The sequence below is a fragment of the Bos javanicus genome, chromosome 24 (genome assembly GCF_032452875.1).
Source record: "Bos javanicus breed banteng chromosome 24, ARS-OSU_banteng_1.0, whole genome shotgun sequence".
Lineage (NCBI taxonomy): Eukaryota > Metazoa > Chordata > Mammalia > Artiodactyla > Bovidae > Bos > Bos javanicus.
This window is the reverse complement of record NC_083891.1, coordinates 314,010-337,160: the sequence shown is the minus strand read 5'-3', so window position 1 is coordinate 337,160 and position 23,151 is coordinate 314,010. Positions and strand designations below refer to the sequence as shown.

General features: G+C 38.2%; 1 protein-coding gene and 1 pseudogene across 1 annotated transcript; one reads left to right on the top strand and one right to left on the bottom strand.

The window, feature by feature from the left end:
• The first annotated feature begins 4,844 nt into the window (after nt 1–4,844).
• LOC133237362 (olfactory receptor 5I1-like) lies at nt 4,845–5,829 on the top strand. The gene has a single exon (XM_061399421.1). It carries the CDS (start codon nt 4,848–4,850, stop codon nt 5,778–5,780), a length of 933 nt encoding a protein of 310 aa, XP_061255405.1. The 5' UTR covers nt 4,845–4,847; the 3' UTR covers nt 5,781–5,829.
• A 5,882-nt stretch (nt 5,830–11,711) lies between these two features.
• Nucleotides 11,712–12,633, bottom strand: LOC133237361 (olfactory receptor 5AP2-like; annotated as a pseudogene).
• Nucleotides 12,634–23,151: the final 10,518 nt, after the last annotated feature.

Sequence of the window (23,151 nt, the reverse complement as noted above, 5' to 3'; positions counted from 1 at the left end):
TAAACCGATGTTTGGAGGATAAACATACTTAGGGTAACACAGGTTTTAAATTCTGAAAATATATCTAACAAAAACAACAGCAGAAACAAACCCTAATGCTGACACACGATAGTGTTAGAGGACCTGCCTGCCACGCAGGAGACGTGGGTGATCTTGTTAGAGGACCTGCCTGCCACGCAGGAGACGTGGGTGATCTTGTTAGAGGATCTGCCTGCCACGCAGGAGACGTGGGTGATCTCTGCGTCAGGAAGATCCCCTGGAGAAGGAAATGGCAACCCACTCCAGCATTCTTGCCTGGGAAACTGCAAGGACAGAGAAGCCTGGTGGGCCACAGTCCACGGGGTTGCAAAAGAGCAGGACAAGACTTTGCAACTAAACAACAAGAGCAAACCTTAAAACAAACCTCACCATTACTGGACTCTGACTAGGAATCAGAATTAAACACTGTGCTCATTATATATTATTTATTTTTAAGAATGGATGGAGCTATATATCAACTACAGCTGAATTGATTTTTATATTATATTATTTGTCCTATCTTATGGTAATGCATTGATACCAACAACTGTCAATACACAAGCAAAAGGATTCAGGCAGATAAGAGGGCTGACTTTAAGGGAGAAGGAAAAAAATGTTTTAAAAAATAATGATATTACTCAGCCATTAAAAATAATGCAATAGTGCCATTTGCAGCAGCATGCATGGACCTAGAGAGGTCAGACTGAGTGAAGTAATTCAGACAGAGAAGGAGAAATATCATATGGCATCCTTTATATGCGGAACCTAAGAAGAGTTGATACAGTGAACGTATAAAAACAGAGACTTACAGACTCAGAGAATGACCTTATGGTTACCAGTGGAAAAGAGTAGCGGGAGGAGAATGGGACCTGGGGGTGAGCATGCACACACCGCTGTAGTAAAAATGGACAATCAGCAAGGACCTACTGTATAGCACAGGGAACTCTGTGCAATGTTATGTGGCTGCCTGGAAGGACGGGAGTTTGACGGGGATGGACACGTGCATGTGTATGGCTGAGTCCTTCTCTGTTCACCTTAAACTACCACAGCATTGTTTGTTAATCAGATATACCTCAATACAAAATGAAAAGCTTAAAGAAATTAAAATAAAATGAAAAAATAAAAAGTGACTAAGGACTTCCCTGGCAGGTGAACACATTGAGTTTTGGGGAAATAACTATATTATTTACAGTCATCTTCTAAGCTCCACCATTTCTAACATTTCCATTTCTGGGAAGGTAGTGTTTATTGAAGAATGTCCAGTGTACAGAATGTCCAAACTCTGGACCTGTTCTTGGATTGCAAAGCTATGCAGTCCTGGACTATTCATTGGGCTGAAATCATCAATTCCTCCTCAATAAAACGGAGAGATGATTAGCACTGTTTAAAGAACTGTGAGAATTAAATTCGATGAGAAAGGTTACTTTGAAAATTATAAGATGCAAATGCATTAATGTCAGATACACACCTTTACCCAGAATTTGCCTAATCTACCTAGAAACAGAATGGATGCAGAAAAATAGGTGTTGAGCAAGGCAGTGTGGTTGTAGTTCATTTTCCGTACCCCCAAAATAGCTTCACAGATAGTTGTGCTTATTAACTCTAAATGTATACACAGTTTTAATAAGACATTTAGTTTTGTTAAGATCTTGGAACAAATTGAGGATAGGATGGGAGGTTAAGATTTTAGTAATGTGCTTAGATTATGTTCTGAGACAGAGAATATGAGATGACAATGAAAATGTTTTCAAATCTGAAGTTATTTAAATACTGAGTTTGTAAGAGCCATGAATAATGTAAATTGTTAAAGAAAAATATATATGTGTATATAAAATATATGCACACATATTTAACTTATCTCTAACTTTTATAGGCAGGAACAGTGAGGTACAGGGAGACCTGGCACGCTGCAGTCCCTGGAGTCCTAAAGAATCAAACATGTAAAATATCATGTATGAAACAAGATGCCAGTCAGGGTTCGACGCACGATACTGGATGCTTGGGGCTAGTGCACTGGAACGACCCAGAGGGATGGTATGGGGAGGGAGGAGGGTTCAGGATGGGGAACACATGTATACCTGTGGCGGATTCATTTTGATATTTGGCAAAACTAATACAATTATGTAAAGTTTAAAAATAAAATAAAATTAAAAAAAAGAAAAGAATCAAACACTATTTAATGACTGAAGAACAATAACAATGCATATAGCATGTACAGGCATCAGAGATTGTACTCACTTTATTCAATATGTAACATGTTATGAAATGTGTACAACATAATTCAAAGAACCACAATATTGTGAATCAGGAATTCACAAATAAACTGACAAATAGATGTAAAGCTGGATTTTTACCATCGGCAGGGAGAGAAATCAATTATCTCTATCCTGGGCAAAATGGGCCTGTCTATAGACAAGTGTCACTTGCACTGCTATGTGTTATCTACAATTTACAGAGCTGTGGACTAAAGCAATGACAAGGCAGTGCAGAGATAACAGAGAGAGGTGGGTAGGTGAGCATTTATAACATCTTTTATCATTTTAATCAAAGGGGCCATCCAAGATTCCTGAATATTATTATTGTATTGCCTAGATGAATTTAATAAATAAGCAAGCATTTGGATTTCTCTAGTTGTATTTCATAGCTTGGATTTCAGATAACATAAAGAAGATATATGGAATTCCACAGAATTACTATGTTGTCAACTTTAGAAGCTTCTGCACAACAAAGGAAACTATAAGCAAGGTGAAAAGACAGCCTTCAGAACGGGAGAAAATAATAGCAAATGAAGCAACTGACAAGCAACTAATCTCAAAAATATACAAGCAATTTCTGCAGCTCAATTCCAGAAAAATAAACGACCCAATCAAAAAATGGGCCAAAGAACTAAACAGACATTTCTCCAAAGAAGACATACAGATGACTAACAAACACATGAAAAGATGCTCAACATCACTCATTATCAGAGAAATGCAAATCAAAACCACAGTGAGGTACCATTTCCACCAGTCAGAATGGCTGCAATCCAAAAGTCTACAAGCAATAAATGCTGGAGAGGGTGTGGAGAAAAGGGAACCCTCTTACACTGTTGGTGGGAATGCAAACTAGTACAGCCACTATGGAGAACAGTGTAGATATTTCTTAAAAAACTGGAAATAGAACTGCCTTATGACCCAGCAATCCCACTGCTGAGCATACACACCAAGGAAACCAGAATGGAAAGAGACACATGTACCCTAATGTTCATCGCAGCACTGTTTATAATAGCCAGGACATGAAAGCAACCTAGATGTCCATCAGCAGATGAATGGAAAAGAAAGCTGTGGTACATATACACAATGGAGTATTACTCAGCCATTAAAAAGAATACATTTGAATCAGTTCTAATGAGGTGGATGAAACTGGAGCCATTGTACAGAGTAAAGTAAACCAGAAAGAAAAACACCAATACGGTATACTAATATATGGAATTTAGAAAGATGGTAACGATAATCTTGTATGCGAGACAGCAAAAGAGACACAGATGTATTGAACAGTCTTTTGGACTCTGTGGGAGAAGGAGAGGGTGGGATGATTTGGGGGAATGGCATTGAAACATGTATAATATCATATAAGAAATGGATTGCCAGTCCAGGTTCGATACAGGATGCTTGGGGCTGGTGCACTGGGATGACCCAGAGGGATGGTACGGGGAGGGAGCTGGGAGGGGGGTTCAGGATGGGGAACACGTGTACGCCTGTGGTGGATTCATGTTGATGTGTGGCAGAACCAATACAATATTGTAAAGTAATTAGCCTTCAATTAAAATAAATACATTTAAATTAAAAAAAAAAGAACAGTGAATGAACAAGATGGTGAAGATATTGGGACTAGAAGGAAATGTAATACGATTTGATGAGGAAGGCACTGTCCTTTTCATTTTATAGGTGATGAAGCTAAAATTCTGTGATTGCTTGGCCTGTCAAAGACTTTATAACTGCTAAGTGGCAGAGTTAGGATTTAGTTACTTACATAACTAATTCTGAATCTTACCTCCTTCTATTTCATCAGTGGATTTCAAGAAACTTTTAACTAGTTTCTTTAGTCCTCAGAGGCAAATTCTCACCTCAAGGTGAGAAATAAAGAACTTCTACTCCTCTACATGTATAAGGCTTCAACTGAAATAGAAATGTATCTATTTGTTGTGTAAATAAACCTACCACAAAGGGAAAGAGAGGCTAGTTACTCAGTTTGCTATGTATCAATGTAACTAACCTCAATCACTTGATGTTGGTGACAGATGAGAAAGTTGATGAAATTAAGAAATTCAGAGTTCACTGGCTGGTTTGATGGTGTCTCATTTAATAAATTATATATATATATATATATATATATATATATATATATATATAAAGCATGACTGAGCGACTGAACTGAACTGATATATATATATATATATATATATATCTTTAAGAAATAGAAGTATAAACAATCAATTCAATTAAATAAACTATCTCAGGGAATTCCCTGGCCATCCAGTGGTTAAGACTTTGTTCTTTCAGTATAAAGTACATGGGTTCCATTGCTCATAGGGAACTAAGGTCCTGCAAGCTACATGTCTCTGCCAAACATTAAAAAAAAAAAAAAAGCAATTAAAAAGTATTTCAGTTGAAAAGCTATGCTTATACTAAATTTTATTTATGCCTAAGTGTTATGAGGGTACCCAAGTGGATTTAGAATGACTGTTCTAACTACTTCAATTATTTTTCTTTGTAGATAATCTTCAGGTTATTATCAACATCCCCATCGGTACCCTGCTGAAATCCCAACCTCCAGGAACCCTGCAGAGAATGGAGGTGGAGAACAGCAGTGTGAAGCCACAGTTCTTTCTCTTGGGATTCAGTGACCACCCGGAACTGCAGAGTGCTCTTTTTGCTGTGCTTTTGTCCATCTACTCTGTTACCCTGATGGGCAACCTTGGGATGATTTTATTAATCACAGCCAGTCCCCCTTTGCACACCCCTATGTACTTTTTTCTCTGCATCTTGTCTTTCGTAGACGCCTGCTACTCTTCAGTCATTGCCCCCAAGTTACTTGTGGACTTAGTTTCTGATAAGAAGACCATTTCTTACAACGGCTGTGCTGCACAGTTATATTTCTTCTGCTTTTTGGTGGACACAGAGTCTTTTCTCTTGACTGTCATGGCTTATGACCGGTATATAGCCATCTGCAACCCCCTGCTTTACACTGTTATTATGTCCAAGAGGATTTGCTGCCAGCTTGCAATTGGAGCGTTTTTAGGGGGCACCATGAGCTCAGTGATTCACACCACTAATACCTTTCACCTGTCTTTCTGCTCCAATGAAATTAACCATTTCTTTTGTGACATCTCCCCTCTCTTCTCTCTGTCCTGCACTGATGCCTACATCCATGACATTGTACTGGTGGTCTTTGCTAGTTTAGTGGAAGCCCTCTGCCTTCTAACAGTTCTCCCTTCTTATATCCTCATCATAGCGGCCATTCTTAAAACAGGTTCTGCCAAAGGAAGAAGAAAAGGATTCTCCACTTGTGCATCCCATCTGATTGTGGTCTCTATCTACCATGGTACCCTGATCTTCATTTATTTGCGTCCCGGTGCTGGCCATTCACTGGATATTGATAAAGTGACCTCTGTGTTCTATACATTGATTATACCTATGCTGAACCCCCTGATTTACAGTCTGAGGAACAAAGATGTGAAAAATGCTTTTAGAAAAATGATTAGCAGGAAATTTCTTTCTTAAGAAAGGATGAAACTGAGGCTGATAACTTTTCTACCTTGTTTCTTGACCTTTAGTTTTAACTAATGGAAAAGTCAGTTTACTATGGGTGTTCCCTAATTCTACAGGCAATGAAGCCTCAACCACAAAATTGGGCCAGAGGCTAATATTAGAGCCAGGCTCTGTTACATATGTCTAACTCTTTATCATTTTAAGGTTGATTTTTTTTCACACTCATTCATTGTTGGTGGAAGTTTAAATTAGTCTTCTTTATGGAAGATAATTTGCTATTATTTGAATGAAATATATAATTCACCTGGAATTTGAAAATTAAATATGCAGGTATCATTTAAACCAGTAAGTCTAGCAATTGAACCTGCAAAAGTTTACCACTTTCAAAGTATTCATTGCATCAGAGCTTATAATCAGTTCAGTTCAGTTCATTTGTTTAGTTGTGTACTACTCTTTGCAACCCCATGGACAGCAGCACACCAGGCTTCCCTGTCCATCACCAACTCCCAGATCTTACTCAAACTCATGTCACCGAATCAGTGACGCCATCCAACCATCTCATTCTCTGTCATCCCCTTCTCCTCCCCTCTACAATCTTTCCCAGCATCAGGGAAAATAATCTAAATATCTACCAATAGGAAATAGGCTAAATGAAATAAATTTGAACTTTTATATTTTTTTTCTCAGGAGTATATTTACCCTTCGTATAATATTCTATATTTCATATTCTTACTATTTGTTTCTCTCTTTTTTTTATTTGTTTCTCATTTTGTTATTACTGTTTTACTCAATATTGGTTAAGCTTTTGATATATATTGCAGCACTCTTTTGTGAAATTTTATAAATGAAATTCACTGAGATTCTTTGTTAATTAATTTGATTTCCATGGCAGTATGTGTAGATGGTAGAGGCTTCTCTGAGGCTCAGTGATAAAGAACCCGCTTGCCAAATGGCAGGAGACACAGGTTTGATCTCCGGGTCAGAAAGATCCCTTGGAGGGGGAAGTGGCAACCTATTCCAGTATTCTTACCTGTGAAATTGCATGGACAGAAGAGCATGGCTACAGCCTATGAGGCCACAGAAGAGTCAGAGAAGACTTGTGACTAAACAATAGCAACCACATGCAGATTGAAGCTTAACTGTCCAAATTGTACTCACACTGAAAAGGCTTTTTCAAAAAAAAAAAAAAAAAAAGAGAGAAAGAAAGAAAAGAAAAGAAAGAAAGAAAATAAAAGAAAGAAGCCTCCCTCAAATATTAAGTCCTACATGACATTTTTTCCCCTGCCATCCATTTCAATTGTGATGGTAACTCATATTCTAAACCTCACTAAATTCTATAATAATGTCATTTCTATCTGTAGTTATACCCCTGTATTGAATTTCACTTCAGTTCAGTCGCTCAGCCCTGTCCGACTCTTTGCGACCCCATGGACTGCAGCACGCCAGGCCTCCCTGTCCATCACCAACTCCCCGAGCTTGCCCAAACTCATGACCATCACGTAGGTGATGCCATCCAACCATCTCATCCTCTGTTGTCCCCATCTCCTCTTGCCTTTAATCTTTCCCAGCATCAGAGTCTTTTCCAATGAGTCAGTTCTTCACGTCAGGTGTCCAAAAGTATTGAAGTTTCAGCTTTAGCATCAGTCCTTTCAAAGAATATTCAGGACTGATTTCCTTTAGGATTGACTGTTTGGGTCTCCTTGCAGTCCAAGGGACTCTCAAGAGTCTTCTCCAACACTACAGTTCAAAAGCATCGAATCTTTGGAGCTCAGTTTTCTTTACTGTCCAACTCTCACATCCATACCTGACTACTGGAAAAACCATAGCTTTGTTGGCAAAGTAATTTCTCTGCTTTTTAATATGCTGTCTAGGTTGGTCATAGCTTTTCTTCCAAAGAACAAGTATCTTTTAACTTCATGGCTGCAATCATCATCTGCAGTGATTTTGGAGCCCCTCCAAATAAAGTCAGCCACTGTTTCCACTGGTTTTCCATCTATTTGCCATGAAGTGATGGGACCCGATGACATGATCTTAGTTTTCTGAATGTTGAGTCTTAAGCCAACTTTTTCACTCTCTTTCACTTTCATCAAGAGACTCTTTAGTTCCTCTTCACTTTCTGCCATAAGGGTGGTGTCATCTGCATATCTGAGGTTATTGATATTTCTGTCAGCACTCTTGATTCCAGCTTGTGCCTCTTCCATCCCAGTGTTTCTCATGATGTACTCTGCATATCCTCTGTAAACACTATTAAATCAAAACTTTGAAAAGATATAGAAAAGGGATTTGTTTCATTAAATATATATTTTAAAAATGGTCAGTGAAGCTAATTTTACATGATATGAATGGGCTTCATTATTATAATGATCAGAAATGTCCAAGTCTTTGCAACCCCATGAGCCATAGGCTCTTCTGTCCATGGAATTTTCTAGGCAAGAATACTGGGGTGGGGTGCCATTCAGCATTCCAGGGAACCTTCCCAACCCAGGGATTGAACTCACACCTCTTGCATCTCCTGCACTGGCAGGCTGATTCCTTATCACTGGTGCTGAAACAGGAAAGCAGGTTCTATTCGTGGAGCCGAGGAATGAACTCCACAAACTAGCAAACACTCACATAGGCAAAGTTTATTTTAAAAGATAGAGATGCAAAGCCCTTAGCATAGACACTGACAGGGGGAGAAGAGCCCCCCAAAATTGGGGATTACAACAGCTTTATATATTTATTAGTATTGATCTGTACATTTTTGGTTGACTTGCAACTTTAATGTGTATCATTTTTGACCAATTAGCTTAAACTTCACAACATCCAGTTTGTCATTTTTATGGCTTTCTTGGATCCCCAATTTTCTCAGTTTTTCCAAACATTGTGACACTGTTCCTTGACACTTTCTTAAGACCCCAGGCCATTATTTAGGGGCTAGATATAAATGTTTAGGAGCTAATTGTCTACCTGGAGCTTTTCTCCTTGATAGATTAAACAGTAGTTCATGATTGTATTGTCCTGGGTTTGAATGTTTTATGTTACCAGACCAGGGAGGCATTCCTCTGAATGCCTGGAAATTGGAAAAGGGAGTGAGATGCTTACTTGAGAAGAAAAAAATTGAAATAAAAAAAAAAAAACAGGAATTGAGTTTTCAAAGTCTTACACTGTCTGGAAATTTCTGGCTCAGCACCACCTGAGAAGCCTAATGTTTGCAGATATAAATACTTCCACATGTTCTTAATAAATTTCATTGGGTTGTGAAGAGCTTTAGACAGTGATTGAGAGTTCCTGATATGTGCTATATTCTATGAACTACAAATAATTTGAAATCATGAGAGAAAATATTGAAGAAACAATAAAATACATTTGTCTAAAATTCCAATTTGTACTAGAATTCTAATTTAAATAATCTGCTGAAAGTTCCAAGTTTTTTAATATGTTGTTTTCTTCAAATGATATCTTGATTATAAAATCATCAGCACCAAAGGCATATTGAACATAAGTGATCAGGACCTAACTTAAATAAAAATCTGTGTAAGCAATTGCTCTCTCCTCCTAAAATTATAAAGAGTGCCTCCATGTTCCTTTCATGGCCACAACCTAAGATAAAACGAATGCTTCTGAGAACTTTAAATTGTGTTGTTTTCACAACTGGATTAACTGCTAATTGAATACAGGGAGAACAGAATACGCAGTTAATTAAGCTTTTGGAAAATATTTCAGGGATTAACTAGCATACAATAATTTAGCACTACACAATTGTGATAACCACTGTTAAAATTTTGTTTAGAATATTATTCCAGTTTATTTGATACTTTCGTAGATAACATAATCACTATATCAGTTCAGTCAGTTCAGTCACTCAGTCGTGTCTGACTCTTTGCGACCCCATGAATTGCAGCATGCCAGGCCTCCCTGTCTATCACCAACTCCCGGAGTTCACTCAGACTCATGTCCATTGAGTCAGTGATGCCATCCAGCCATCTCATCCTCTGTCGTCCCCTTCTCCTCCTGCCCCCAATCCCTCCCAGCATCAGAGTCTTTTCCAATGAGTCAACTCTTTGCATGAGGTGGCCAAAGTACTGGAGCTTCAGCTTTAGCATCATTCCTTCCAAAGCAATCCCAGGGCTGATCTCCTTCAGAATGGACTGGTTGGATCTCCTTGCAGTCCAAGGGACTCTCAAGAGTCTTTTCCAACACCACAGTTCAAAAGCACCCATTCTTCGGCGCTCAGCTTTCTTCACAATCCAACTTTTACATCCATACATGACCACCGGAAAAACCATAGCCTTGACTGGATGGACCTTTGCTGGCAAAGTAATGTCTCTGCTTTTGAATATGCTATCTAGGTTGGTCATAACTTTTCTTCCAAGGAGTAAGCGTCTTTTAATTTCATGGCTGCAGTCACCATCTGCAGTGATTTTGGAGCCCCCCAAAATAAAGTCTGACACTGTTTCCACTGTTTCCCCATCTATTTCCCATGAAGTGATGGGACCAGATGCCATGATCTTCGTTTTCTCAATGTTGAGCTTTAAGCCAACTTTTTCACTCTCCTCTTTCACCTTCATCAAGAGGCTTTTGAGTTCCTCTTCACTTTCTGCCATAAGGGTGGTGTCATCTGCATATCTGAGGTTATTGATATTTCTCTCAGCAGTCTTGATTCCAGCTTGTGCTTCTTCCAGCCCAGCATTTCTCATGATGTACTCTGCATAGTTCAATAAGCAGGGTGACAATATACAGCCTTGATGTACTCCTTTTCCTATTTGGAACCAGTGCATTGTTCCATGTCCAGTTCTAACTGTTGTGTCCTGACCTGCATACAGGTTTCTCAAGAGGCAATCACTATATAATATATATATCATATAATCACTATATATAGCATGCTAATATAACTAATACTTTGTTCCTCCCCTACAAAGGGAACTATGTTTGTGTTAATATATGATTTAACATATATGGCTTATGATTTAAACTATATTATGGGACCTTTCAGTTTATTTGTTTACTTATTTTCATTATTAACTAGTGTAATGCTATGAACCCAGTGAGGAGATGGAGTCCTCTTTGGTGTCCTTTGGAGGATCAGGGGATGTGCTGACATAATTAAGGCAGAATGAAGAGTTTTACAACAAATAATTCCTGTCTCTGACTCTCATTTCTGTATAGGGCAAAATAAAACATATGCAAATAGATTTCACCTAAAGTGAACATGGTAGGATAAAATCAAAGAAAAGAGAAAATTTTTGATTAATTTACAAAGATTCAATTTTATATTAATTGTTCTGGCTATACTTATTCATTTGTTGTTCAATAAGTATTTTTGAATTGAATTCTCAGGTCAAACACTGTAAGTGGCATAGTAGAAAAAATGGTGAACAGGAAAGTAAGTGTCATGCTTTTATCGAATACTTAGACATGGAGGGAGGTTTCTTATTTATTCTTATTTATTTATTTACTACTTACTTCTATGTGTTATGATGGAATATTTACAGGGTGATGCAAGTACATAAAAAGGGTATAAACAAAACTAATTTGGTACAGTAACACTCTCTCCTGACTGAGCATGTCTATTAAGCCTACTGTTTAAAAAAAAAAATGGAGCCTTTAGGGAAGTAAGTTTAACTGACATGGATAGAGCAGTTGCTCTTCTCACGATACCTCATTAGGGCCTCTCAGGAACAGAGAAAAGAGATGTAAAAAAGACCTTTTGTGCAAAACAGCAGAGACCCTATTGCTACTCTTCCTTAGTTTGGAGAGAAGATTAAGATCATTAAGGCCTGCTCCCTACACTCAATTTAGGCACAATTGAAAATAATGGGAAACATTCAGAAGGTTGTACTGGTGGGTTATAGGAACTGATGTCAAAGTACTAGAGCTTCAGCTCTCAGAATCTTTAGAGATTTAAAGAACAAAGGTCAAGAAACAGGGTAGAAAAGCTGTCAGCCTCGGTTTCATCGTTTCTTAAGAAAGAAATTTTCTGCTAATCATTTTCCTGAAGGCATTTTTTGCATATTTGTTCCTAAGGCTGTAAATTCAGGGATTTAACGTAGGTGTAGAACACAGAGGTCACTTTATCAATAGCCATTGCATGGCCAGTGCCAGGGCACAAATAAATGAAGATCAGGGTACCATGGTAGATAGAGACCACGGTCAGATTGGACGCACAGTGGAGAATCCCTTTCTTCTTCCCTCGGCAGAACCTGTTTTAAGAATGGCTGCTATGATGAGGATATAGGAGAGGAGAACTGTTAGAAGGCAGCGGGCTTCCACTAAACTAGCGAAGACCACCAGTACAACGTCATGGATGTAAATGTCAGTGCAGGACAGAGAGAAGAGAGGGGAGGTGTCACAAAAGAAATGGTTAATTTCATTGGAGCAGAAAGACAGGTGAAATGTATTAGTGGTGTGGACGATTGAGCTCATGGTGCCTCCCAGAAACGCTCCAGTTGCAAGCTGGCAGCAAATCCTCTTGGACATAATAACGGTGTAAAGCAGGGGGTTGCAGATGGCTATATACCGGTCATAAGCCATGACAGTCAAGAGAAAAGACTCTGTCCACCAAACAGCAGAAGAAATATAACTGTGCAGCACAGCCGTTGTAAGAAATGGTCTTCTCATCAGAAACTAAGTCCACAAGTAACTTGGGGGCAATGACTGAAGAGCAGCAGGCATCTATGAAAGACAAGATGCAGAGAAAAAAGTACATAGGGGTGTGCAAAGGGGGACTGGCTGTGATTAATAAAATCATCCCAAGGTTGCCCATCAGGGTAACAGAGTAGATGGACAAAAGCACAGCAAAAAGAGCACTCTGCAGTTCCGGGTGGTCACTGAATCCCAAGAGAAAGAACTGTGGCTTCACACTGCTGTTCTCCACCTCCATTCTCTGCAGGGTTCCTGGAGGTTGGAATTTTGACAGGGTACTGATGTTTATAATAACCTGAAGAGTCAGAAAAAAATAAATATGAAAATGGCTAAAGTAATCAGAACATTAATTCTAAATCCACTTGGGCATCCTGGTAACCCCTAGGCATATGAACAGTAAGCACAGAAAATGTACGTATTTCCAGTTGAAACGATAACTGGATGCTTCTATTCCTTAAAGCTATCATTTTCCACATTAGATGACAGCATCAAACCAGTGGGTGAATTCTAATCTCTGAACCTCTTACTTTCATTTACTCTCTCATCTTTCACCAATGTGAATGATCATGGTTAATCACCTTGCATATAGCAAACTCTGAGTAACTCACTAAGGTATTTCTATTTCAGTCGAAACCTTGCCTAGTTAGATGAGTCAAAGTACTTTATCTCTCATACACTGAGAAGCAACTTTGCCTCTGAGGAACAAAGGAACTTCTAAGAGTTGCTTGTAAAATAGAAAGAGAAAATATTCAGAATTAGTTACTGAATCAGTAACAGAATTAGCAACTGAATCCTAACTCTACTGCTCAGCAGTTGCAATTCTTTAGGCAGGCCAAGTAATCACTAAGTTTAAGTTTCATCATCATTAGTATGAGAATGACAGTGCCTGTCTCATCAAATTATATGTTAAATGAGTTTTCTTCTACAGTTAAATATCTTTAGCATCTCATTGATTCACTGTTCTAAAGTTGGCAACATATTAATAGGAGTTAGTACATCCATTTTTTATTTTTTAGATTATAAACCAAGCTATGGAATCTGACTAGAGAAATTTTCATGCTTGGACAATTACTGAATTAATCCAGGCAATATAATGATAGTATTCAGGAATATTTCAATGTTTAATGCTAAATTGTAGCAGATGTTTAAAAAGGGTCACCTACCCACTTCTCTTAATGATGTCTGTGTTCTCTTGTCATTGCACTAGTCTACAGCTCTGTAAATTGTAAATAACCCAGAGAAACGCACATGATACTTGTTTACAGACAGGTGCATTTTTTTTCCCAGCATACGTACAACTGATTTGCTCTGTAGTGGAAAGGCAGTTTTGTATCTATTATCAGTTTATTTGTGAATTCCTGATTTATAATATTGTGATTCTTTGAATTATCTTTTGTAACACTTATAGCATCTTAATGAATGAAATAAATAAAATCTTTTACATGTGCACATTTTATATAATTATAAAGTTCGTATGTATTTATATAGTGAAAGTGAAAGTCGCTCAGTCATCTCTGACTCTTTGTAACCCCATGGACTATACAATTCATGGAATTCTCCAGGCCAGAATACTGCAGTGGGTAGCCTTTCCCTTCTCCAGGGGATCTTCCCAACCCAGGGATTGAACCCAGATCTCCTGCATTATAGGTGGATTCTTTATCAGCTGAGCCACCAGGGAAGCCCATATATATATATCTCTATATAAACATACATACATATATATTTTATGTCATATACAATGTGTGTGTGTGTATATATATATATATATAATGCATATATAATTCTTCCTTAACAACCTACATCACACACAGCTCCTACAAGTTCAGCATTTGCATAATGTCAGATTTGAATATATTTTCATTTTCATTTTATATACTCTATCTCAGATTATGATCTAACCACATTACCAAAATCTTATCTTCTTGTTTTTTCTCAGTTTGTTCCAGATTTTTAATAAAACTGAATGTCTTTTAAAACTTTTCATACATTTAGAATTAATAGGCATAATGCAACTATTTACCATATTTTGGGTATAGAAAATGAACTATGGATACAATAATGATTGTGGATTCTGGATTACTTAATGTCTATTTTTCTACATTTGTTCTGTTAGCTAAATTAACAGCTTCCCAGGTTACTCGAGTAGTAAAGAATCTGCCTGCCAATGCAGGAGATGAAAGAGATAAATTAGAGTAAATGTGAAAATCTGGCATGGTTACATTGCCATCTTATAATTTTCAAAGTGCTTTCTCATCTAACTTAATTCTCACAACTCTTTAAAATATGTTGACCACCTCTACTGAAAGAAACTGATGATTTCAACCCAGTTAACAATCCAGGAGTTCGTAACTTTGCAATCAAAGAGTCAGGGCCAGAGTTTGGACATTCTGGATCACTGGGCACTCTTCAATAAATGCTACCTTCCCAGAAATGGAAATGTTAGAGACTGTGGTACTTAAAAGGTTAGCATAACCAAGACAGTTATTCCCCAAAACTCAATGTGCTGAATTGGATATAGGGATATTAGCTTAAAGCTAGCATAAATCTTGATTTAGAGTTTGTGCTCCAACAGGTTTACATCTTTTGACACAGTATCTGAGAAGATGTGCTGTGGTGGTTGAAAGCATGGATGATAAATCCAGTGTGTCTGGCTCTTCCACTTCATATTTGTATGACTTCAGCAAAATTTCAACAACTACATGATTTCATTTTCTGATATGTAAATTACATATTATAGTGACACTTGTCTACAGGATAATGATGAGGATTAAATAAACTAATATGTGCATTTTCAACAGTATTTTTCACACAGCGAATATTCAATGTGTGATGTGTGTGTGCTTAAGTGTGTCCACCTCTTTGCAACCCCATGGATTGTAGCCCATGAAGCTCCTCTGTCCATGGAATTTTCCAGGCAATAATGCTGGAGTGGGTTGCCACTTCCTCGTCCAGGGGATCTTCCCAACCCAGGGATCAAACTCAAATTTCTTCTGCCCCCTGCATTGACAGGTGGATGCTTTATCACTGTGCCACCTTGGAAGCTAATATCATTAAGCTATTGAGACAAGTCTGAACTTCTCGAGAAATTAATACTTATTATTTTATTATCAACCAGGATTCCTTTTTCCTCTAAGCAAAGGGTTAAGCAAAGAAGGAAAGCATCACTGATCTACTAGTTAATTCATTGGAATTATCCTTTTATGAAATATAGATGGCTTCCTCCTTAGAAAATATTACCTCTCCTTGAATGATAGCCCATCTGTTTTGTTCTGCAAACGTAGAGACAAGATTGTCTATTGACTGAGGAGTGGAGCAATTGCCACTCTCTGAAGGCAAGAAAAAGATACAATTAAATCTTTTCTGAGCTATTCTTTCTTTTGTAATTATGAAAAATGACTATTCAAAGGTGAAAGTGAAAGTGAAGTCGTGTCTGACTCTTTGAGACCCTATGGACTGTAGCCTACCAGGCTCCTCCGTTCATAGGATTCTCCAGGCAAGAGTATTAGAGTGGGTTGCCATTTCCATCTCCAGGGGATCTTCCCGAACCAGGGATCAACCCAGGGTCTCCTGCACTGTAGGCAGAGACATCAAATAAAGAGACTCATCTTTAGGGACAATGTTTAAATAAGCTTGAGGCCTTGACCATGAGAAACAAATACTTCTTTGCTGAGGTTGTTTTTCTACCAAACCTTGTATTTCTAGTCATAGATGTACAGGACCTGAAGAGAACAATTTATATAGAGAACATTAAATGTAATAATATTTCAAATTTATTACACACCAAGTCTGGAAGAAAATTTCAAGTTTCAAAAAAGAAATATAAAAGCTAAATAGAACAAATGGAAAGAATACAGGAAACAGAATACAGGAAACAAAAAACAGACTCCATTTAGGAGCCAACTACTAACTTTCTATGTCCTTGGCAGGTGAGCATGAAAACAGGATTTTTGGAAGAGTTTAGCAAAATCATCTATTCCTGCAGGAATTTCTCTTTATTGATACCAGTCGATACTTAATTTTTTTCTACTCCCTTAAAAACATTCTTCTAACCCCACCCCAGTACTGTTCAATTCAGTTCAGTTCAGTAGCTCAGTTGCGTCCGACTCTTTGCGACCCCATGAATCACAGCACGCCAGGCCTCCCTGTCCATCACCAACTCCCGGAGTTCACTCAGACTCATGTCCATCGAGTCAGTGATGCCATCCAGCCATCTCATCCTCTGTCGTCCCCTTCTCCTCCTGCCCTCAATCCCTCCCAGCATCAGACTCTTTCCCAATGAGTCAACTCTTTGCATGAGGTGGCCAAAGTACTGGAGTTTCAGCTTTAGCATCATTCCTTCCCAAGAAATCCCAGGGCTGATCTCCTCTAGAATGGACTGGTTGGATCTCCTTGCAGTGCAAGGGACTCTCAAGAGTCTTCTCTAACACCACAGTTCAAAAGCATCAATTCTTCAGGGCTCAGCTTTCTTCACAGTCCAACTCTCACATCCATACATGACCACTGGAAAAACCATAGTCTTGACTAGATGGACCTTTGTTGGCAAAGTAATGTCTCTGCTTTTGAGTATGCTATCTAGGTTGGTCATAACTTTCCTTCCAAGAAGTAAGCATCTTTTAATTTCATGGCTGCAGTCACCATCTGCAGTGATTTTGGAGCCCAGAAAAATAAAGTCTGACACTGTTTCCACTGTTTCCCCATCTATTTGCCATGAGGTGATGGGACCAGATGCCATGATCTTCGTTTTCTGAATGTTGAGCTTTAAGCCAACTTTTTCACTCTCCACTTTCACTTTCATCAAGAGGCTTTTGAGTTCCTCTTCACTTTCTGCCATAAGGGTGGTGTCATCTGCATATCTGAGGCTATTGATATTTCTCTCAGCAATCTTGATTCCAGCTTGTGCTTCTTCTAGTACTGTTACTTTGGTGTTGATAATTAATGGCATCAATGCAATATTAATATTAATGCAATACTAAGAGAAGATGGATAATATAATATTGATTGAGTCAGCCTTAATGGATATGTACATACTTTAAAAAGAAATAATAGGTGATTAGAACAGTGTTAACATTTAGATTCTTAATCAGAGTCCAATATAGTGAGAATTGTTTTAATATCATGTGTCAAATGTTTGGGCTTTTTTGCGGCTATTGTTTTTGTTAGACATATCTTAATCATTTAAAACTTGTCTTACTCTGGGAATATTTATTCTCAAAATATCAGTTTCTATATGTAGAATAAGTGACTATGAACTTAAAAGAACTTAAAATCCCATCAAGTTCTAATACCCTGGGATTAAGGTAAGAAGAATACTTACCAGATCACTATCTTTTTCATTCACCTTCTCTCTATACTGTGTCAGCAGTGGTTCATTTTTCACAGGAAAAGTCGATTTTGATACTTAAAGAGAAAAATTGACCTACTGCAATATTTTTTTATAATGTGATTTGAATGGCCTTCTGTGTTCATAGAAGAAATTTGTGCTTCCCTCAGGAAGACTGCTGTTCCCTAGGACAATTCAAGACCTTTTATATTTCTCTGAGGCTTTTGAGACTAGTTTTCTGATTTCACATCAGATCCCAGGAACACACACTGATACCCCATTCCCAGTGGGAATATTTGCCTGTGTAATTACAGTTCTACTGAGAAATTGTTTAAACACAAAATTAAGTGATGTCATATGTTTTTCTACACGTTAAGAATGTCTCAGGGAAATATATTATTATATTGTGGCTCACAAAATGGTATGTTATTATATGTAAAATTGTATTATATATTTACTATCTAATTTTATTTAACCTGCTCAAAGCAATTTATCAAACAATTAACAGGCTATATTAGGAAGGTGGAATAAACTGGTATAGCCTTAAATTGGTGCAGTGATGCTCAGGCCAAAGCTGTGACAGCATCTTTGAGGAGGAAGAGCAGGAAGAGAAAGACTCTGAGTTCAGGAGCTTCTGATGATTCAGTGACAATGGACTCTCCCACAGGAGTGCTTTCTACCATATGTCAGGTCGGGGAAACCAAATGACAAATTTTGTGTTTCTTCTTGAAAAAAAAAAGAATAAGGGAGAAAACATGTTTATATTAACTTCAGAAAATTATAGGCATCAAACACTGTCACACTTTTTTTTTTTTCGCTTTTTGTTTTTACTGAACACTCTTTAAAACGTAATCATCAAATAATTCAAAATATTCAATGTCCCAGTGGATCCCACTGACTAAAAGATTAAAATTCAAGTATGAGCAGAAATCAATGTAATTCCAAACTTTAATTTTCAAAATAAATTGAGCTGATGAATTCAATTAGATATTTTGTTGGGCCTTGAAACATAATCAGTGATCTAACTTAGAGCCTGTGGAGATTGACTCTTTCTTTGGGAAATGTCGTAAGTCTGCCAAAGTAGGGTAACAGCTTTTATGATCTTATATAATCCAAGCTAATGTTTTATTCTGTCATCAGTCATATAAATGTGCAGTAGGTGAAGATTTGTACCATTCCCTTGTTGGGGAGTATGACCCATCTTTTTGAAATTAGTGGCTCATAAGGACAGTTACATTTGGAATTGTGCAGAATATACAAAAGAGAATTTCGATATATGCTGAAGATCATCATCATTTTTACCTATCAAATTAACAAAGGGATTTAGTTAATTACAATAGTAGTGGTCAGTGTCAATAAGGACTGAGAAAGATGTAACTCTGATATACATTTTTCTGGAAAGCCACTGGTAACATATTTCCCAAGTCTTAGTCTTGAAAACTATAAAAGCTATATGATTTTTTAATGAGATATTTTTTTTCTTGACAGTGAAAGTGGGTCTCCTCATCATGTCCAACTCTTTGTGACCCCATGGGCTGTAGCCTGCCAGGCTCCTCTTTACATGGAATTCTCCAGGTGAGAATATAGGAGTGGGTAGCCGATCATCCCAACCCAGGAATTGAACTCAGGTCTCCCACATTGCAGGTGGACTTATTCTTTGTTAGTTATTAGAATAAATAATTTAATTACATTTTGATAAAATTGAGAAAAAATTATCTCCAAAGCTACAATGTAACATTGTTTAGAATTCTAACTATAGGGAAAGTTAACAGTAAAAGAATAGAACTTTTTAAAAAAAAACTATGGGGCATCATATCTTGGGTAGAAAATTATCATGTTATTTAAAATTATGGTTTTGCATTTTCAAAAATATGGTTAATTTAAAAAATAAAGATATCAAATTGCACATGTAGTGTATATATGCAGATGTAAGTGAAGATGTATATGTAGAGGTATGAATGCACAGAGATATCGTATGTTATCACTCTCATTTGGCTACAACCCTAAAAAGATAATTCCTTTATCCATATTAAGAAAGGCAAGTAAGGACTTCCCCAACGTCTCTCAAGGACTACAGTGCAGTTTCTATATGAGTAGGATCTACCATTCGGACATTTTCCTGAGGAAAAAACCAAATGAAAATCGAGCAATTTTATTCTCTGCCCTCCTTCCTAGCAGCAGGAGAATTATACATGCTTTCATATATACAGTAATGAGACTGAGTCAAGTACTGGAAATCTTGGTATCCAGTATACCTGGTATATTCTCCATGCATGCATGCCAAGTCACTCAGTCGTGTCCAACTCTTTGAGACCCAATGGACTGTGGCCTGTCAGGCTCCTCTGCCCATGGGACTCTCCAGGCAAGAATACTGGAGAGGGGTGCTTTGCCCTCCTCTAGGGTATCTTCCAGATCCTGCGATTGAACCCAAGTCTTTCACTTCTCTGGCACTGGCAGGTGGGTTCTTTACCACTAGTGCCACCTGGGAAGTGCATATTCTCCATACCTTGAACTAATTTCCTTAAAATGGAAAACTCTCCAATTCTTTAAATTGAAAACATACCACTTTCCTGAAGTCATACTCTTTTTTATAGCCTGACCAAACAACAAATCAAAGCAAAACAAAACAAAAACAAATTGTAGCAACAGTAGCAACAAAAATTGAGTGATTTGCCTACTTCAGAGTTAAAACAGAAAAATCAACTTGGAAATTTTCCTTCCTTAAGTTTTAGACTAATAATAAGAAGCTGCTGCTAAGTCGCTTCAGTCGTGTCCAACTCTGTGTGACCCCATAGACGGCAGCCCACCAGGCTCACCCGTCCCTGGGATTCTCCAGGCAAGAACACTGGAGTGGGTTGGCATTTCCTTCTCCAATGCATGAAAGGGAAAAGGGCAAGTGAAGTCGCTCAGTCGTGTCCAACTCTGAGCGACCCCATGGACTGCAGCCCACCAGCCTCCTCCGTCCATGGGATTTTCCAGGCAAGAGTACTGGAGTGGGGTGCCATTGCCTTCTCCTCTAATCCATGATAAACCCATAGCTTCATCATTTTATGCCCTCTTTATTCTTAATATTTCTTGTTCTAAAGTCTACTTTCTACTTTGTTTTATATCAATATAATCATGCATGAGATGCTTTCTGCCATTGTATGTTTAACTCAATACATAATCATAATTGAGATTTCTTTAGAAAGCAGTTTAAGTCACTCATTCTAGAGGCACATTGCCGGGAGTCGGTGAGAAACATTCCACTTGTGACAAAGGTCATGAGGAAGGAGGCTCGGCATACGCAAAGGTGGGATCGAGCCTCAGGAGTCCCCCCAGATATTCTCGAGCATCTACCCCCTAAAACCAGAGTCTGCCTACTTTATTGCTTTGTGCTCTCACCTCTGACTTTACTGGGGGCTGTCCCCCACCACCATCTCGCTCTCTCTGTCAAAGAGTTAACTTACAGCTCCAATTAATAAAGTTCCTGGGCAATTAGGAGTGTTTAAATCCAAACCCCTCAGATGGCTCTCTAACTCGCCTGACAAGTTTACCCGGACTCCTACAGCTATGTATACGATTGTTTACAGTCTCCCAGCCTCGAGAGGCAAGGGAAGCTTAAGATACTCAAATAGCTTAGAGCCTCTCAGAGAGTTAGAAACTGTCAGAATAAGACTAGTAAAGGATTTCATTGATGAGCCAATGCTTGTTGCCAAGTTTTCACATCCCCTGAATTGTATCCTTGAATGTGTATTAATTAATATAGTTGGTATGTAGAAAAAATAAGTAGTGGCCTTGGTGTTAGTAACTTTAGACCCTTTAAGGTAATAAATTCTTTCCTTTGTTGTAAACCCATTACACATCCGCCCTATAGGAATGCAATTTTATCTTTGGAAGATGGCGCCAAACCTTAAAATAATTACTCATAGAGAAAATAAGTCTTTGTTGATAAGTCCTTGTCAAGAGTCATAAAATGTTAATAGGCCTTCTGGCCAGAAGATGATGTAAATCACCTAAACCATTTGTATACGATAAATTTGCAGGAAAGAAACCCTGGTTTTTGATAAGGATCAAAAACTGCTGACTTTGCATCCCCTATTATCCTCTATGTGTAGCTTAGGGTATATAAGCCACATTGCTTAGAGGAAAATGTAATCCTCTCTGATATACACAACCATGTAGATTAGATTATTTCTATGTTTAGATTACGGAGAAGGCAATGGCAACCCACTCCAGTACTCTTGCCTGGCAAATACCATGGATGGAGGAGCCTGGTGGGCTACAGTCCATGGGGTTGCTAGAAGTCGGACACAACTGAGCAACTTCATTTTCACTTTCACTTTCACGCATTGGAGAAGGAAATGGCAAACCACTCCAGTGTTCTTGCCTGGAGAATCCCAGGGACGGGGAGCCTGGTGGGCTGCCGTCTCTGGGGTCGCACAGAGTTGGACACGACTGAAGCGACTTAGCAGCAGCAGCAGCAGCATGTTTAGATTATAGTTAAAAAAATTAAAAGCTTCTGCACAACAAAGGAAACTATAAGCAAGGTGAAAAGACAGCCTTCAGAATGGGAGAAAATAATAGCAAATGAAGCAACTGACAAGCAACTATTCTCAAAAATATACAAGCAACTCCTGCAGCTCAATTCCAGAAAAATAAATGACCCAATCAAAAAATGGGCCAAAGAACTAAACAGACATTTCTCCAAAGAAGACATACAGATGGCTAACAAACACATGAAAAGATGCTCAACATCACTCATTATCAGAGAAATGCAAATCAAAACCACAATAAGGTACCATTTCACACCAGTCAGAATGGCTGCGATCCAAAAGTCTACAAGCAATACATTCTGGAGAGGGTGTGGAGAAAAGGGAACCCTCTTACACTGTTGGTGGGAATGCAAACTAGTACAGCCACTATGGAGAACAGTGTGGAGATTCCTTAAAAAACTGGAAATAGAACTGCCTTATGACCCAGCAATCCCACTGCTGGGCATACACACCAAGGAAACCAGAATGGAAAGAGATATGTGTACCCCAGTGTTCATCCCAGCACTGCTTATAATAGCCAGGACATGGAAGCAACCTATATGTCCATCAGCAGATGAATGGATAAGAAATCAGTGGTACATATACACAATGGAGTATTACTTGGCCATTAAAAGGAATGCATTTTAGTCAGTTCTAATGAGGTGGATGAAACTGGAGCCTATTATACAGAGTGAAGTAAACCAGAAAGAAAAACACCAATGCAGTATACTAACACATATATATGGAATTTAGAAAGATGGTAATGATAACCCTGTATGCGAGACAGCAAGAGACACAGATGTATTGAACAGTCTTTTGGACTCTGTGGGAGAGGGAGAGGGTGGGATGATTTGGGAGAATGGCATTGAAACATGTATAATATCATATAAGAAACGAATTGCCAGTCCAGGTTCAATGCAGGATA

Excerpts from the sequence above, each read along its gene's own strand:
- LOC133237362 (XM_061399421.1), top strand. The coding sequence starts at position 4,848 with ATGGAGGTGGAGAACAGCAGTGTGAAGCCACAGTTCTTTCTCTTGGGA.